The sequence below is a fragment of the Rattus rattus genome, chromosome 11 (assembly GCF_011064425.1).
Source record: "Rattus rattus isolate New Zealand chromosome 11, Rrattus_CSIRO_v1, whole genome shotgun sequence".
Classification (NCBI taxonomy): domain Eukaryota; kingdom Metazoa; phylum Chordata; class Mammalia; order Rodentia; family Muridae; genus Rattus; species Rattus rattus.
Window position 1 is genome coordinate 60,313,796 of NC_046164.1, and position 18,740 is coordinate 60,332,535.

General features: G+C 42.5%; 1 protein-coding gene across 1 annotated transcript in view; it reads left to right on the forward strand.

Annotated features, from left to right (window-relative positions):
* Fam184b (family with sequence similarity 184 member B) overlaps nucleotides 1-18,740 on the forward strand; it is a 115,463-nt gene that overhangs the window by 76,194 nt on the left and 20,529 nt on the right. The window contains exons 7-8 of the mRNA XM_032916513.1: nucleotides 3,012-3,115; nucleotides 8,535-8,664. Coding sequence (XP_032772404.1) covers nucleotides 3,012-3,115; nucleotides 8,535-8,664 — 234 coding nt within the window. The remainder of the gene's footprint in view (nucleotides 1-3,011; nucleotides 3,116-8,534; nucleotides 8,665-18,740) is intronic.

Consider the following 18,740-nt stretch of genomic DNA (forward strand, 5'->3'; position numbering starts at 1 on the left):
GTGTGTTTGTATGTCTGTGTAGGCCGTGTGTGCCTGGTGCCTGCACAGTCCGGAAGAGGGTGTCAGATTCACTGGAACTGGAGCAACTGATGGGTGTGAGCCACCATGTGGGTGCTTGGGATCAAACCTGGGTCCTCTAAAACAGAAACTTGTGCTCTTAACAGTGGAGCCATCTCCCCCGCCCACCCTGCACCACCTTTAGAATGATGTGTTTGATGTGCACAAGGTCAGGGCAAGGGGAGATTATTTTATGGTCTTTTAGAATTGTCGAGCTGTGTGTCCCTTCCCCACACTGGACCACATGTTTGTGGGGACAATAATGCTGGTTATTCCTTCAGTACCTAATGGACCTGCAAGTGGCTGACGTTCAACACCTTTCAAGTAAACTTGTACTTGGCATGACAGTAGAATGATTGGAACAGACAATGTCATTTGTTAGTTCCAATAATTAAAAAGTTAGGTTAGGAAACTCCTAAAACACACCTTTGTTTTAGAGGAACCCTTGGGTCTTTTTTTTTTAATCACTGGTGTTGAAGGAATGGTCTTTTCTCCCTTTGAGAAAGATGCTGTGTTCATCTGTTTTGTGTCACATGAAATACCTTAGTCATCTTTATGGCCTTGTAAAGAGTTTTATTTAGCCCATTTTGGCATGTGACTCAGTCACAGTGAAAGTCTATGAGAGAGGTACCAGGCATGTACAGAAACAAGAACTCACCCACAAAACAGAAATCCAGAGCGAAACAGTTTGGGGCCCTTTCCAAAACTCACTTAATGAGACCAGCATTCCCTTCTCAGAGTAGTCCTATCTGTCAGTGACCTAGAACTGTTTGCTAGGCTGTACCTTTGAAAGGTCCCATGAGTCCCTATGCCCTCTAACTGTGGACAGCCTCCAACATAGGGCCCCTTCAGGCAAACCACACCCAAACAACAATAGAAATCTCTCTCCTGTGTTCATGAGGCTGGACATCAATGAGTGGAAGCAGAACGCCCTTCTGAGTTTCATGTTCAGTGAGGAAACTAAGCACCCTTCATCTCTCAGGCTGAACTGTCTGGTGTTGTAGTAAGAACACTTTCATGTACTGCGCATCATTGTTGACCAAAGGCACTGTCTTGTACAGCAGATCTCTAGCTGACAGCCATCTTACCTGCATGAAACTCTCCTCTTCCATTGCAGCACCAGAGCCCGAGGAAGCATCATTCCACTGTCTAACTTGATTAACTTGACCGCTTTTTGTTTCCCGAATGAGTGGACTTCATGTATTTCCATGGCATCAGGATCCATATGGCATTTAATGCAATGAGACGAGATGAGACTCGAAGTCTAGAAAAGGAAGGTCTGGCGCAGAAACGGAGGAGACTGGGCCAGGGCAGCTGGTGCACGGTGGAGCAGAGAAAGCTCAGGAAAGGATTACAGTTCCTTGGCCTGCACTAACTAGTGGGGCATGTGTGTTTAGGCTGGCCAGCCATATGTAGGCTCTTGCATGAAAGAAAAAGGGGTTGGATAGTTCACATCCTACTGACATCCAGTTAGCCAAGCCCTGAGAACATGTGTTTTCCATGTGAAAGTGATCCACCTTTACATGGTGGACTTAATAGGCATTACAGTACATGAAAACGCAGAAGATAGTTTTGTTCCAGGTTTAGTTGTGGATTCGAGCCCAAGGACCCACCCTCCAGCTCCCTCTGTCTTTCCTATCCTAGGCTCTTCACAACTCCTAGGATTTCAAGAACAGTTTGAAAACCACAGGTGTAAGCCAACATGCTTGTCTAAATTAAATAATAATAATAATAATAATAATAATAATAACAACAACAACAACAATAACAACAACAGGTTCACAAAGGGTACCCTGACTCAAGGCCATACAACTATCACAGGGGAAAAACAATCAGGTTTCAATTTGCCACCATTTGATAACTCTTGAGAATAAATCTGTCCAGCCTCTCATGTTCTTCAAGGACAGTGGTTTTCATAATAAACAGAAAAAATGAAAAAGGTCTTTTCCCTCTTATGTTTCTGTGGAAAGGAGAGAAAGATAACACGGACAAACTTAATTGAAATGAATTGATTTAAATACTCTGTGACCTCACTGTGAGAAATAGTTTCCACACTCTTCCCATTGCCCGTCTGTCAGGACTTCAAGTCATGTGTAGAGTTCCGTGTTTCCTAACCCTGCATCATGAGAAGGGAGCATGCTACAGTCTAGGGCATGCATATAGCAATAGCGATGAATACAGTTACCTTCACTAACCACTGACTGAGTTCTAGGACTGCCCTTTGACCTTCCCTGTGACTCCCTGGTCAGGCCCAATAAGGACCATCTATGTGACCCACTCGGGACTATCTCATTTTTCCCCCCCCTTTTTTTTTAATTAGATAGTGTTTTATTTATATTTCAAATGTTATTCCCTTTCCCAGTTTCCCATCCATAAGCCCCCTATCCCATCCTCCCCTTCTTCTATAAGGGTATTCCCCTCCCCAACCACCCCACTTCCCGCCTCCCTGCCCTGATATTCCCCTACACTGAGGGGTCCAGCCTTGGTAGGACCAAAGGCTTCTACTCCCATTGGTGCCCAACAAGGCCTTCCTCTGCTACATACGTGGCCGGAGCCATGGGTCTGTCCACGTGTACACTTCGGGTAGTGGTTTAGTCAGGACTATCTCATAAGGTGGTGAAAAGTTCAGACCTGATGTGGGAAGGCTCCATTGCTTATCTCATTACACAACTCACTGACAGTGAGGATTAGGCAAGGCACCCTCTCTTTCTTGGGTTTGTTTTACAACCATGTGAATCACATTGCAGGCTGTAAATCTAACAAGGATCAGAGCCCACGCTAGTCATATACCTGGCTGTGTTCTAGGTTCTTCACCATCCCAAGCCTCCTGCACCTGCCAGAGGGGTTCACAGTAGATCTCTGTAGGCCCTTTCACCTCTGCTTTCTGGGTTTAACAAGCCAGGTTAAATCCGGGAACTTCAGGTAGTCTCATCTTATCATTGTGTTTGCCCTAGAATCCATGCTCAAGGCCAAAGAAACCTTCTCAGACACCACCCAGAGAAGAGAGCCCAGAGAAGCTGACAGATGGAGAGGAAACCAGCAGCGACGAGGAAGAGAGGTACAGGCAGGGTGGCAGCCTCCGAGTGTGCCGAGCCGGAAGACTCGGATGGGAAGCATCTGGTTGTTCATTCCTTCTGTCCTTGAGTGCTTATGGTCTTGCCCTGATGCTCAGAGAGAGAACAGACTTGTTTTCTCTTTATCGTGAATGGTCTTCCACATAGCTATGACTTTACATAAACTACCTCATTTAACTCTTACAACATAGACAACATTTTATAAAGAACTTGAAGCTCAAACATATTAATAATTCTGCCCAAGATTTAAGCCTAGAGGGGTGCATTCATCAGGGTTTTCTAGAATCACAGACCTTATGGAATGTCTCTATATATTAAGGAAACTTATTGTAATAACTTACGGTCTGTAGTCCAACTAACCCAGCAATGGGAAGGTATGGAGGGGAAGTCCAAGAATCTGGTAGTTGCTCAATCCTTCCAATATCTCCATGTCAACATCCAGGTCAGAAACCTCTCTTCCAGCCTCAACATCTGGATCACAGGTGTGCCCTCCATTTCTGAATCATAGTTCATTGTAGGTGTGGTCAAGTTGACAACCAGGAGTAGCCATCAGAAGCAGTTACCACCTTCTCTTGTTATTAGGGAAGAAAAGTGTACTCTCTTACCAGAAGTCCCCATCTATTCCATCTGGATTCGCTGCTACTGCTTGATCAGTCATCCTCAAAATATGAGGATGTTCACCTCATGGGGAGCTACCCTTGTGCTTGGCTCCCCCATGCTTTGTTGCGTTTACATATGTTTGGCTCCGAGCCAAGGGCGAGATGTTACTGCTCTGCCATGATAGAGTTTAAGTTTCTTCTTCATGCTTTTCCATGCTGAGATCAAAGCTAAAGAAGTAGTCCCTAATTAGGATGTGTTGTTGTCATGGTAACATGACATTATGTTGGATTTAATTATTTTATTTTCATAGGGTATGTTTTTTTAAAGATTTGAATTTTTATTTTATATGTATGAATATTTGCCTGTATGCATGTATATACACCTGTAGAAGCCAGTATAGAAAGTCATATTTCCTATATCATCCTGAGTGAGCTAACCCAATCACAGAAAGACATACATGGTATGCACTCATTGATAAGTGGCTATTAGCCCAAATGCTTGAATTACCCTAGATGCCTAGAACAAATGAAACTCAAGACGGATGATCAAAATGTGAATGCTTCACTCCTTCTTTAAAAGGGGAACAAGAATACCCTTGGCAGGGAAGAGAGAGGCAAAGATTAAAACAGAGACTGAAGGACACCCATTCAGAGCCTGCCCCACATGTGGCCCATATATATACAGCCACCCAATTAGACAAGATGGATGAAGCAAAGAAGTGCAGAAGTGTAGATCGCTCCTGAGAGACACAGCCAGAATACAGCAAATACAGAGGAATGCCAGCAGCAAACCACTGAACTGAGAATAGGACCCCGTTGAAGGAATCAGAGAAAGAACTGGAAGAGCTTGAAGGGCTGAGACCCCATATGTACAACAATGCCAAGCAACCAGAGCTTCAGGACTAAGCCACTACCTAAAGACTATACATGGACTGACCCTGGACTCTGACCTCATAGGTAGCAATGAATATCCTAGTAAGAGCACCAGTGGAAGGGAAGCCCTGGGTCCTGCTAAGACTGAACCCCAGTGAACTAGACTGTTGGGGGAGGCGGCAATGGGGAAGGGTGGGGAGGGAACACCCCATAAGGAAGGGGAGGGGAGGGGGATGTTTGCCCGGAAAACGGGGAAGCGAAAAAAACTCGAAATGTAAATAAGAAATATTCAAGTTAAAAAAAAAAAAAAAAGAAAATCAGATTTCCTGCATCTGGAGTTACAGATGGTTGTATGCTACCATGTGGGTATTGGGAACTGAACCCAGGTCCTCTGCAAGAACACCACATGCCCCTAACAGCAGAGAAACCTCCATTTCTATATATACATATCTTATGCCTGTGTGTCGGGACCTTCTTTTCTCTGCAAAGCAGAACCCCCATCCTCATGCCCGTTTTCCTAGGGGCTTTTACCCCTAACCTCTGGTCCTCTAGCCCAATGTTCTTGTCAAGAGAAATTTAAGGCCTTCATGGGACATTACTCCCCATTGTTAAGGCAAACACATAACATCCCAATGTAAACCATTTTAATTTCTCAGCAACTTCTAAAGTCAGAGTGAGGAAGAATATCCCTAAAAGACATTTGTCAGCATTTTATCTCAGATGAGAAACTATTTAAGCTTTTGGCCATCTTTTCAGTAAGGAGAAACCTATTTATAATCTCCCAGTTTATACCTAGGATAGCCAGTAAAAATTATGAGTGTGCTTTAAAAAGTGTGGAGGGCTGTGCAAAATGTTTCTTTTCTTTCTTTTTATCCATATATAGGAAAAATTATGAAACTTGGTTAGAGAGACCTAGTTTTTGGAGCTTCCCAGTACCTTCAGAAAAACTCTAAACTCACAGTCTCCTTTTAAAGCACATATTAAAATCAGTAAAACCTTGTACAGTAAAACTTAGAACTTCAGTTAGGTTGCTTTTTTTTTTTTTTTTTACACTCCAGATTTTATTCTCCTCCTGGTCCACCCTGCCCCTACCCAGGGTTCCACATCCCATACCTCCTCCCTACTCCCCTGCACTCCCCCCACCCTATCTCCACGAGGATGTCTCCACCCCACCCACCCCACCAGACCTCTAAACTTCCTGGGGTCGCCAGTCTCTTGAGGGTTAGGTGCATCTTCTCTGACTGAACCCAGACCTGGGAGTCCTCTGCTGTATATGTGTTGGGGGCCTCATCTCAGCTGGTGTACACTGCCCGGTTGGTGATCCAGTGTCTAAAAGATCTCAGGGGTCCAGATTAACTGAGACTGCTGCTCCTCCTACAGGGTTGCCCTCCTCCTCAGCTCCTTCCAGCTTTTCCCTAATTCAGTGAGAAGAGTCAGCAGCTCCATTGGTAGGGTGCACATATCTGCACCTGACTCTTTCAGCTGCTTGTTGGGTCTTTTGGAAGGCAGTCGTGATGGGGCCCTTTTTGTGAGTACCCCATAGCCTCAGTAATGGTGTCAGGCCTTGGGGCCTCCCCTTGAGCTGGATCCTACCTTGGGCCTGTCACCAGACCTTCTTTTCCTCAGGGTCTTCTTCATTTCCATCCCTGCATTTCTTTCAGACAGGAAGAATTATGGGTCGGAGCTTTGGCTGTGGGATAGCAACCCCATCCCTCACTTGATGCCCTGTCTTTCTGCTGGAGGTGGATTCAATAAGTTCACCCTCCCCATTGTAGTGCCTTTCATCTAGAATTCCCCTGCCTTTGAGTCCTGAGAGTCTCTCACTTCCCGGGTCTCTGGTATATTCTAGAGGGTCCTCCCAACCTCCTACCTCCTCTTTCCATTCTTTCTGCTGGGCCTCAGGACTTCAGTCTTTTTCCCCAACCCGATACCAAATCATGTTCCCCTCTCCCCCCACCCCAACCCCTTTCCCTCCCCTGTTCCTCCCTCCCTCCCCCACTTGTGGTTGCTTTCTTTTCCCTCCCAAGTGGAACTGAGGCGTCGTCCTCACTTGGTCCCTTCAGCTTGTTGACCTTTTTGAGTTCTGTGGACTGTATCTTGGGTATTCTGTACTTTTTTTGGGGGGTGGGGGGTAACATCCACTTATTAGTGAGAATATACTGTGCATGTCCTTTTGGGTCTGAGTTACTGAGTTACCTTGCCCAGGATGACATTTTCTAGTTTCATCTATTTGCCTCCAAACCTCAGGATGTCCTTGTTCTTAATAGCTGAGTATTATTCCATTGTGTAAATGAACCACAATTTCTGTATCCATTCTTCTGTCATAGGACATCTGGGTTCTTTCCAGCTTCTGGCTTACACAAATAAGGCTGCTGTGAACATAGTGGACCATGTGCCCCTGTGGCATGTCAGGCGTCTTTGGGGTATATTCCCAAGACTGGTATTTCTGGATCTTTAGGTAGATCTATTTCCAATTTTCTGAGGAACCTCCAAATTGGTTTCCAGAGTGGTTGTACCAGTTTGCAATCCCACCAGCAATGTCACCTGAGGTTTTGCTCTTAGCCATTCTGAGTGGTGTAAGGTGGAATCTCAGGGTCCTTTTGATTTGCATTTCTCTGATCACTAAGGGCTTTGAACATTTCTCTAGGTGCTTCTCAGCCATTCGAGATTCCTCTGTTGTGAATTCTCGGTTTAGTTCTATACCCCGTTTTTTGATTGGGTTGTTTGGTTTTTTGGTGGTTAGCTCCTTGAGTTCTTTATATATTTTGGATATTAGCCCTCTATCAGATGTGGGGTTAGTGAAGATTTTTTTCCCAACCTGTAGGATGCCAATTTGTCTTATTGACTATGCCCTTTGCCTTACAGAAGCTTTCTAATCTCTTGAGGTTCCATTTATCAATTCTTGATCTTATAGCGTGAGCCATTGGAGTTCTGTTTAGGACATTTCTGCCTGTGTCAGTGAGTTCAAGGCTCCTTACCACGTTCTCTTCTATTGGATTCAGTGTATCTGGTTTTATGTTGAGATCCTTGATCCACTTGGACTTGAGCTTGGTGCATGGTGACAAATATGGGTCTATTTTCATTTTCCTACATACAGACATCCAGTTAGACAGCACCATTTATCAAATATGCTTTCTTTTTTCCATTGTATATTTTTGGCTACTTTGTCAAAGATCAAGTGTGCATGCCTGTGTGGTTTTATTTCTGGGTCTTCAATTCTATTCCACTGATCAACCTGTCTGTGTCTGTACCAATACCATGTAGTTGTTATCACTATTGCTCTGTAGTAGAGCTTGAGGTCAGGGATGGTGATTCTCCCAGCCTTTCTTTTAGTGTTAAGAATTGTTTTCACTATTCTGGTTTTTTTTTTCCTTTCCGGATGAATTTGAGAATTGCTTTTCCATGTCTTTGAAGAACTGTGCTGGGATTTTGATGGAATCTATAGTTTGTGTTTGATAAGATGGCCATTTTTACTAAGTTAATTCTGCCAATCCATGAGCATGGGAGATCTCTCCATTTTCTGAGATCTTCAATTTATTTCTTGAGAGACTTGAAGTTCTTATCATAGAGGTCTTTCACTTGCTTGATTAGAGTTACCCCAAGATATTTTATATTATCTGTGGCTATTGTAAAGGGAATTGTTTCCCTAATTTCTTTCTCAGCCTGTTTATCATTTGTATACTGAGTTATTTGAGTTAATTTTATATTCATCCACTTTTCGGAAGTTGTTTAACATCTGGAGAAGTTCTCTGGTAGAATTTTTGGGGTCACTTTCATATACTATCATACCATCTGCAAATAGTGATTGACACCCTTTGAAAGACAAAAAGGTTTCCTACCCTAGTAACTCCTCCAGGGGCTCCATTCTCCCAGGGAGGGGCAGGTGAAACATCTACAACCTTTACTCATTATGTCATTCATGTCTTTAAAGGACTGGGGAAACACTCAAGGAAGGAAGTAACCTACCACCTCTATTGGAGTCTGTGATGAAGGAGAAAGCAATAGAGATTGGACGTCGACCAGAGGACTGGCAAAGCCAAAAGACTAAACTACAAACACAGGTAGGAGAGCTCGGGATAATAAATGTCTCACCCATCCCAAAGGGCAACTGTAACTCCTACAGACACCCATGGAAAACTCGCAGGGCCTGTTTCCAGCCCCTGGGGAGGATGTTGTAGATCCAGGGCAAAGTAGACTTCTTGGTTTTGCTTAGCCATTTAAAACTTCAGATAAAAATCCTTGTGTTTTATACATAGGGGTTTTACATGTGCAGCAAGGGTCAAGCAGACAATAAGCAGTCTGTTCTTGGTTTCCACATCTGTAGATTCAGCCGCCTTCAGGTTGAATATAATTGGTGGAAAGTACATCTGTCCTGAATGTGTGCATACCTTTTTGTTTTCCTAATTTCCTAAACAAACAGCTTAATGATGATTTATATAGCAATTGGTATTATGAAGAATGTAGGAAGGCTTTAATGCATATAGGACAGTGTGTATACATGACATACAGATATTATGCTGTTGTAAATGGTCCTGAAACCAGTCCTCTGCAGCTATAGAGAGGCAGCCATATTTCCTGTCTTTCAGAAGAGGTGGTAACATAATACATAGTAAACATAATACATTAGGAGAGGTTGAGTAAGGAAAGTCTCAGAAAAGATGAGATCCACGGTGTGGGAGGCTACCCTGGGAACCTCTGCAAGGTTTCATTGCTCTCTGCCCACAATCTCCTCTTTCCCAACATTCTGTGCTCTGCCTGAAGAGTCCTCTGGAGCACTTGCTGCCAAAACATATGAAGTCTTACGTGCTCCCTAACTTCTCAACACTTACACAGATGAAGGAGGTTCTGCAGGATGAGTTAGCCCTGGGAAGATTTCCTTTAAGTTCAGTAGCCCTGTCTTGAGGCTGAATGTCTGTCCCGGCACAGCAGGCTCTGCAGCAATGTGCCATGGCTACAGGAGGACCTGCAGGTGTGCAAGCAGCTGTCAGACAGTGATAGGGAGAAGCTGCAGCAGGGTCTCAAGTTGAAGCTGTAACACAGCTAGAACATCAAGGTCCACTTGAGGTTGTTTACCATTGAACCTTATGCATGCTCAGGAAAGCCAAGGCCCAGGAGCTCAAGGTATGGTGACCTAGTGAAGTGGACAGTTTGCTGGGCACCTACCCTACCAGGCCCTGATAGGCTCTGTTGTTCACTGCTCAATACTTTCCAAGGATTACAACAACCATAGGTATGTCATTATTCTAGTACCCATCTCCACATGAAAAAAAGGCTCAGGACACTCAGTAGTTTGCCAGCCACAGACCAGTCCATTTGGACACCTTGTTTGCTTTTTCTTATTTTTGTTTACTTTTAACAACATAAGAACAACTTCTATCAGGCATCGCGATGGCACATGCCTATTATCTAGTGCTCCTCCCGAGGATGAAGGAGGGGATCACCATGAAACTAAGAGCACCTGGACTACATATTAAGAACCTGTCTCAAAGAAAAGGTGTCATGAAAGCAACAAGAGTGAGCACTTCAGGGAAGCCACTTTAAAATTAGATACTCGCTTATGAATTTTTAAAAACACATTTTACTTGAAATGTAACTATATCACTTTCTCTGTCCTTTCCTCCTCCAATCCCTCCCATGTCCCTCTTCCAGTTCCTCCCACACACCCCCATCTCCCTTTCAAATAGTCTTTTTATTCTTTATCACTGTTACATATACATGTGTGTGTGGTTTTGGTTCCTGGGTTTTTAGGGTGTGTGTGTGTGTGTGTGTGTGTGTGTGTGTGTGTGTGTGTGTGTGTGTGTGCGCGCGCGTCCATTTTTGTTTGTGTAAATATGGTTTCTGGACATTCTTTGTATTGGATAACCAACTAGGGGCCTTGTCCCTAAGAAAGACTAATTTTCCTCTCTCAGCAGTCATTAGTGGCCTGTCGTTCTTTAGGGGTAGGATCCTGTGAGATTAGCAAGAGCCTATGTATTGATATTATCATTTTTCAGGCTTTGTTTGGGCAGCCATTTCTAGAAGACACAGTCTCATGGCAGATTTCCTGGTCCGCTGGCTCTTAGAATCTTCCCACTTCCTCTTCTGTGATATTTCCTGAGCCTTAGGTATGGGCGTTGTGTTATAAAGATGTAGCCACTGGGGTAGTCTCCCCACCATCCATTTTCTCTGAATTGTATCTAGTTGTGTTCCTCTGTAATAGTTTCCATCTGCTGTTAAGAGAGGCTTCTTTGTTGAGGGGCAAGGGCTATCTTAAGGGTTTAAGGATGTGTTTTACAGTGCAATTAGAAATTATGCTGGTACAGTAAAGTGGTGGTAGTAGGTTCTCTTCTAAGATCCATGACGTCACTAGCCCTGGATATAATGTCATTTTTCTCCTGTTGACTGGGTCTTAAGTCCATGGCACTGGTTACCATCAAGACCCAAATGCCCCTACTGCACCTTTAGTGATATCAGTGCTATGTGGTTGTGTGTTTCTGCCTCACTACTTCAGTGTCGGAATGCTCCTCATGGAGGTGAAACACAGAGGTGCTAAGCTACATTCCTTTCTTGCTGCTGGAGTGCCAGGCTCATGGGACACCAACATGCCACTCAGGTAAAACAAAATGCATCCTAGCATAGGGGTCCCAGCCCTTGTTTCTCTGGATGAGAAGGTAGGGACTGGGATGGAGGCAGAGTTCTCAAACTCCCATGCACCCAGACACTGTACTATGAAGAGTTGGGAAAGGCGCTGAGATGAGCCTAGGGTGTGTGTGTGTTGGAGGGGATCCAGCTTACCTCAGGGTGAGTGCCAGAAGTGAGGAGCAGCCTCCTGCAGGAGACTTAGCACACACCTTACCCTCCTACCTCTGCACTCTCCAACTCCCCAACTCCCCTAACCCTTCCACCCCCCACCCCCATCCTCCCACCCCCACCATCCTTGATGGGTAAGGATTAGGTGGTGACAAACAGAAACAAACACACAGGCAGTTTGAATCTGAGTGTATCTTGCAGCTTTCAAACAGGGGTTTTTATGCTGGAGAAACAGGTATTACACTCCTAAAAGATGTGTTCACTGAAGCAGCTACAAAGAACAATTTTCATAATCATCCCACACAAGGAAATATAAAATCATTCAGGTATAACAATTTCCAAAGAATGGGTCCAAAGAATCAATTACAAATGAAATAGATAATATCATTATCACTTAACAGAACAAAGTACAAAACATTACTGATAGTTAATAGCAAACTTCCAGGAATGGGTTCAAAAGATCTTCAGGGGCACTTGGTTATGATCCCTAGGTCCTGAACAAGTTAATAAATTTCCATGGGTAATCTTTGTCTAACACTTAGCTTTCTGTCTTACTAAAAATCCTCAGAGTTCAATTGAAAACTATACTTAAAAACACTGCTTCCTATACCAAAACATCAGAGCCTACCTCAGTTACACAGGCATAGACATACAAGTTCATACATTGTCGGGAGGGTTTCCATCAAAGTATTGTTTTGTAATTATGTAAATGATTATGAAGCAAAGAGCTGGGTCTCTTGGAGAAAAGGTCATGGCCAGTGACCCCCATCTCAAGGGGTGGCTTCTTATCCAATTTTCTCTCTTAAAATCTCAGCCCGGGCTATCAGGAACATCTCATAAATACAGAAGAGGAATAGAAGAAGATAAAACAGACAGACTGCCATGAGAACTACGGCTCAATGTTTTTCTCTGGCTAGAGAGTTCCACAACTGGTTCCAGGAGACCTCCGCCCTTTGGAGTCAAGTCTGAGGAACTTGTCACACAGAATATACTGGGGCTGGTGTGGCATCTATCCCTTTTTTATTTTTTAATTGAAGCTCGTAAATATCTCTTTTGGCAGTGGAAATGGGGGTGAAGGCTAGTCTGAAAATGAGTGGGAACATAAGGAGAAGAAGAATTATTCCTGTAACCATGGCGACAACAATCATCCAACGTAGCCCACTTACAGGGTGCAGTGACTGCAAACCAGAGCTAATAGACTGAGCCGAATCCTCTAAACCAATAGATTCAGCATGGCTTTGCTCCTAGCTGATATTTGAGTTTGTAATTGAGCCATATCATGAGTAATATCATTGTCTTTCCAAATTCCTGATGAATGATTTTTAGTAAGATTCCAATTATGATTTTTATTATATGATAATGGTGTTACACATGTGTACCGAAAGCTGGCACGGCACCTGGCAGAAAGCTGAACTTTAATAATTTCTATCTCTTGTCCTAATTCTAAAACTATATCCTCTAAAGCACCAAGCTTTGCTTCTAGTTTTTATCTATAATTTGTTGCCTTGCAAATACCAAAGAAACGTTTTTATTTAAATCATTAACACAATGTGCAGTCTTCATCTCAGAGCCTAGAGCGACTGATGAGAGTGTAAGTGAAGTCATAATAGCTATTACAGCACTAATGCCCAAAGTCAAAGCTGCCACAAAAACGTTTTGGACTAATAAGCTCATTAACTCTTTTAAGTGTTTGTAAGGCTTCATTGTCAAACCAAGCATCATCTTTCAAATCTATAGGAAGCATAACATAGAAAGGTCTTTGTAATATCAAAGTGACTGAATATGTTTTGGCTGAATCAGGATCAACACAATTAGTTAAAATACATCTGGAGCAGCTAACCCGATAAGATTGTTCTAATTTAATAGCTTTTAAATCTGAAGATCATGTAGCAAGTATATACCATAAGAATAGCATAGGAGAGCTCTGATTGCCACAGGAGTGCTCTTAGATTCCTGAGGCCTCTTTAAATAAGCCTCCCTAGTTGCAGCAAAAACTCTAAACAATCCTTGAAAATTTTCCAAAATCTCAGCTGAAGGAGAATGACTAACATAAGTAGGCTCCACCCACCCTATTGTGAACCATCTATTGATAGGCTCATTTGTAAACACCTCAGGCTTATATCCATGAAAATGTAAATATGCTCTATAATTATTAAATGGTAAAATGATAGAATAGTCATAAATCGTTTCTTGAGTCTTCCAAGGATTATGTACTGAAGCCCAATAGTCAAACCCACATTTAAGCCAACTTGGCCTTACATCTCTGAGCACAGTTTCCCACCACTTATCTTTATCCCGATATTCTCTTAGACACGGGCCCAGAGGCGTAGTTTCTGATAGTCTTATCATAGTGTCATTATGGTAAATATTCCCCAAAATCTTCCCACATAAACCTTCTATGATGTGGTGGCAACTTCTCTGGAGCCAACCCATCTGGAGCGTCAGAAAGGAAGGTCTTATAAGCAATAGGAAGACAACCCATGGGAGGTGTTCCCTTTATAGTAACACAAATCAGAGCAGAATCAGACCTTCCCTCGTGTTCGATTGTAGTGGAGGTCAAATGGAAGGAAAATTCAACATGTCCCCCCCATCAGCCCAGTGTCATTAGTCATGACCTGATGTTCACAACAACTCTCCAACCCGTGGGATGAAGAAGGGGAGGATGGGGAACATAAGCCCCAAATGAGGCTGCAGAGGCAGGATATACCTGCCTAGCAACCACAGCAAGCATAGCATGTTCTCAGCTGATGCTGGTGTTCCGGCATCAGAGACCACTTGCTGTGCTTTCTGGGTGAGTTTCTTCAGTTGGCCCCAAGTGAGTGGATCTGTCCTCATGATGGACGATGAGGCAGGTGGAGTTGAAGACGCCTGTAAAGAAGAGAGAGCAGCTTCCTCATGTTCTTCAGTGCTTCTTTTGCCTTCTGTTTCTTCCTTCTTTCCTGGGTTCTCAACAGAGGTTCTTTAGTAGAAAGGTCGAATGAGTCTGCCTGGAATCCGGAATTCCCTCTTTCTATGGAAAAACACATGCATATCCTCTTCCTGAGGTAATAAACACATCTGGCCCTTTCCAAATGCCTGTCAAAAGATCTTCCCACATTACTGAAGGAGTAACAGTATGGTGTATGGGAGCCCAATGCTTTTGCATAGGAATAAAACCTTTATCATCTGTATTAAGGAGATTGATAGCAAATAAAGCATGGCTTAATAATTGATGAGGTGAATAGTAATGACCACTAGGTCTTAATCTTTGAAGTTGTACTTTAAGATTCTGATGAGTCCTTTCTATAATAGCTTGACCTTGGGGTTTATATGGAATTCCCATTGTATGTTCTATACCCCATGGAAGGCAAAACTTTGCAAAAGCTTGAGAAGCATAAGCTGGAGCATCATCAGTTCTAATTCTTTTTGGCACACCCAAGAAGGAGAAGCAGATAGATGTTTGACATCTTTAAGTTCTTGATGTCATAATCATGGTTTTGATGGCATTCGCCTATGTATTTGCTGTATTCTGGCTGTGTCTCTCAGGAGAGATCCTGCTCCTGTTGGTTCTTTGCTTCATCCATCTTGTCTAATTGGGTGGCTGTATATGTATGGGCCACATGTGGGGCAGGCTCTGAATGGGTGTTCCTTCTGCCTCTGTTCTAAACTTTTGCCTCCCTATTCCTCCCATTCTTGTTCCCATTTTACATATTTTGGTCATCCCTCTTGAGTTTCGTGTGTTCTGTGCATCTAGGATAATTCAAGCATTTGGGCCTCTACAGTAACATGTACATAGGTCATTTTTCCAAATTCTGGGATATGAGTCACATACATTTGCCACAAAATCTGTGCCTCAAGGCCTCTTGGATTGACTCCCATTTTTAATGGACGATATACATCAGGACAATGTTGACAGTCCTTCACAATTTCCTAGCCTGTTCTCTTGTTAGATTAAACATCCTTCTCAAGGCCAATGCATTCTGATGATGTAAAGCATGCCTTTCTAATGCTTGTTTAACCACACTAGCATCAAGTGTTCCTTTGTTAATAACTCTGCCATAGCATTTCCTAAAGCATACTGGCAGGCCAGTATGTCCTCTGATATGTCCTATAAAAATTTTTCTTTTTCTTGATTGAATTATATTTTTCAGTTGGAGCAAGAGTGATATAATTTTGGAACTTCCAGATATAAGAGCTATCTCTATATCAGGAAACAAATGAACCACATATTTTGAGTCTGTATAAAGGTTAAACTCTTCACATATATATGTTCAAGGGCAGTAATAACTGCAATAATTTCTGCCTGCTGTGTAGAAATTTCTCTTGCTCTTTTAATAATTACAGGTCTATTTTTTTATATAAACAGCTAAAGTTCCATTGGATGACCCATCTGTAAATACCAAGAGGGCATTGGAAATAGGTTCCAATGATATTTCAGAGGGACAAATTTTCTCTGTCTCTTCCACAAATTTTAATATAGGGTGTTGAGGTACATGATATTTAATTTGTCCCATATAATGAGCTAATGCAACTCCCCAATCATCTGTAGTTTGAAGTAAATACTCTAATTGTTCCTTATTATAGGGAATGATAATTTCCTGCATTTCTTTACCAAATAATTCTCTGGATCTTAACCTTCCTTTGATAATTAATTGGCTACACATGATAAGAAGATATCATTTTTACCTGAATATGAGGGAGGTAAATACACCTTCTTGCCACAAACATGCAGTAGGGGTGTAGGATGTTTTAAGTAAAATAAGAGACCATGTTTTTAAATAATTTATTTGTTTTACTTTTGCATCTTACATCTTTTGCTCTATCAATTCTAATTGTTCTAAAGCTTCTTGTGTAAGCTGTCTTTCAGATTTGAGATCAGGACCTCCTTTAAGAATTTCAAATAAGGGGTTGGGGATTTAGCTCAGTGGTAGAGCACTTGCCTAGCAAGTGCAAGGCCCTGGGTTCGGTCCCCAGCTCCGAAAAAAAAAAAAAAAGAATTTCAAACAAATGATGCAGTTAATTAAATTAATTCAGTTAAATCCTTTGTTTTTCTATTAAAATATCATCCACATAATTAGTATAAAAGCCTCTTTATATTTAGCCCTAATAGATCTTTTAAAGCCTGATTCAAGAAATTTCTGACAAAGAGTGGGACTATTTTTCATACCTTATGGGGGGCGAACCTTCCATTGATACCTTTGAAATGGCCTTTGAAAATTAGCAGAAGGAACACTGAAGGCAAACCTCTGTGTGTCTTCTGGTTGTAATTTTATAGTGAAAAAAATCAATCCTTTAAATCTATAACTATAACATATCTCTGGGACAGCTACTGGGGACGGAAGTCCTGGCTGTAATTGTCTTGTTAACAGCCCTAAGATCTTGTAAAAGTCTCCATTTACCTGACTTTTCTTAATGACAAACACAGGAGTATTCCGTGGACTATTGGATTCTTCAATATGTCCTAATTGCAGCTGTTCCTCCACCAATTGTTCTAAAGCCTGTGTCTTTTCTTGAGTTAGGGGCCATTGATTCAGCCAAACAGGCTCATTCATCATTGATCCATGACATTTTATGTCTAACTCATCAGTGACCCCTATAAAAAATGTTGATCATTCCATTTTTCATCCATTGTTAATTTTACTTTCATTTCCCCCAAGATATCTCTTCCTCCATAAGGAAAATGGCAAAGAAGAAATAATGTAAGGTTGAAAGGTACCCACTTTGCCTTCACATTTCCATGAGAGAAGCTTTGAACATTGGACTGTATTAGAAGCTTGTCCCAATCCCACCAAAGTAGAGGTGGCATGAACCACAGGCCATGTCCCAGGCAAGTCCTTCCCTGCAATGCAGGACCTATCTGCTTCTGTGTCCAATAATCCTTGAATATTTTCCCTTCTACTCTTACAGTTTTTAAAGGTCTTTGTAAAGTAATTTCCTGAGTCTAAGCTGCCACTTTTGTGGAGCCAAACCCCTTTCCCCCTCTAGTTTGTTTTAATATTGGTTTGGGTAGCTATATATATAAGGAAATAATATTATCTGAGCTACCTGTTGGCTTTTATGCAATTGTATTGTTTCTTTTAATGGCCTGATCATAATTTTTACCTTTCCCTGGAAGTCGCAATATTCAATTACTCCTGGAATTACTTCTAAATTTTTCTTATAATTTGAACTTCTCCCTATTATAAGACCAAAGGTGCCAGGTGACAGTGGCCCTTTAAATCCTGTATCTGCCAATTGCACCCCCCCCCATAAAGAGAGAGTATATAATCTTTATTTACTGCAAATCTAATCCCTCACTTCCTGGTGTTGCCCTCAGTAAACTTAAAATATTAAACTAAGGGGCCAGAGGATTCAGTTTGCTTATACCTTCCTCTGTCTCCTTAAATCCTTTTTTACTTTGGGGCGGAGGGCGAGCCCCTCACCCCGTTTTTTGTCTCCTCTTCTTTCAGAGGGGTTCCATCCTCATGAAACTTTGATTTACACTCATTTGTCTAATGCTTTCCTTTCCTACACCAAGGACATGACCCTGGGGGCGCTGGTTTTTCTTATCTTTATTCCTTGAGGTCTGCTCTTCCTTTTAACAGTCACAGCTCATACGTCCTGGTTTCCCACAAGGAAAGCATAAGCCCTTCTGTTTCCTTTCTCCTTTCAAGTTTCATGGACGTGAAAATGGTGCCCATGCATCGCGGGCAGCATAGGTCATGCCCTGGACTGCTGCTAGTGAGGCATCTATACATGCTCTGATGCAGTCTTGCACAGTCCCTGTTTCTCTGATGTGTCTAATCAGTTCCTGGCAGAGTGTTGGCATTCTCCCATGCGAGTTGTTTTAATAACATGTCCGAGCCCTCAGAGGGCTTCTTCCAATCTAGCAATAAAATCTTCATAGGGTTCATTTTTGTTTAATTCCTGATAATACAGTTGTTTTACCATCAGCGGGAGGGAGCCTTTTCCAAGCAGCTACTGCTACCATGGAGACTTCTTCCTGTACCTCCTTTTTTAGACTCACTTGTGCTTGAGGGGAGGCATAGTCCTCTCTACCCAAGAGCATTGACTAAGTAGGTTTATCTACTCTTCTCTTGCAGACTAAATTCAGAATCACTTCCCCTGCTCTATCCTCATATTCAGTCCTCCATACTACGAACTGTCCTGGGCTAAGAGCAGACTTTGCAGTCTGATGCCAATCATAAGGAGTTAGCCACATGCAACCCAACATGTCCACAGTCTGCAGAGTATGGAGCACTTGGCCCAGTGCTCTTAACAGAACGCTGTAGTTCTCTAAGAGTTTTCAGAGGAAGAGTTTCCCACTGGGGTGTCACTCCCTCCAAAACAGTGACTGAAAAACAAAAATGCAAGTCCCCATTTTGCCTAG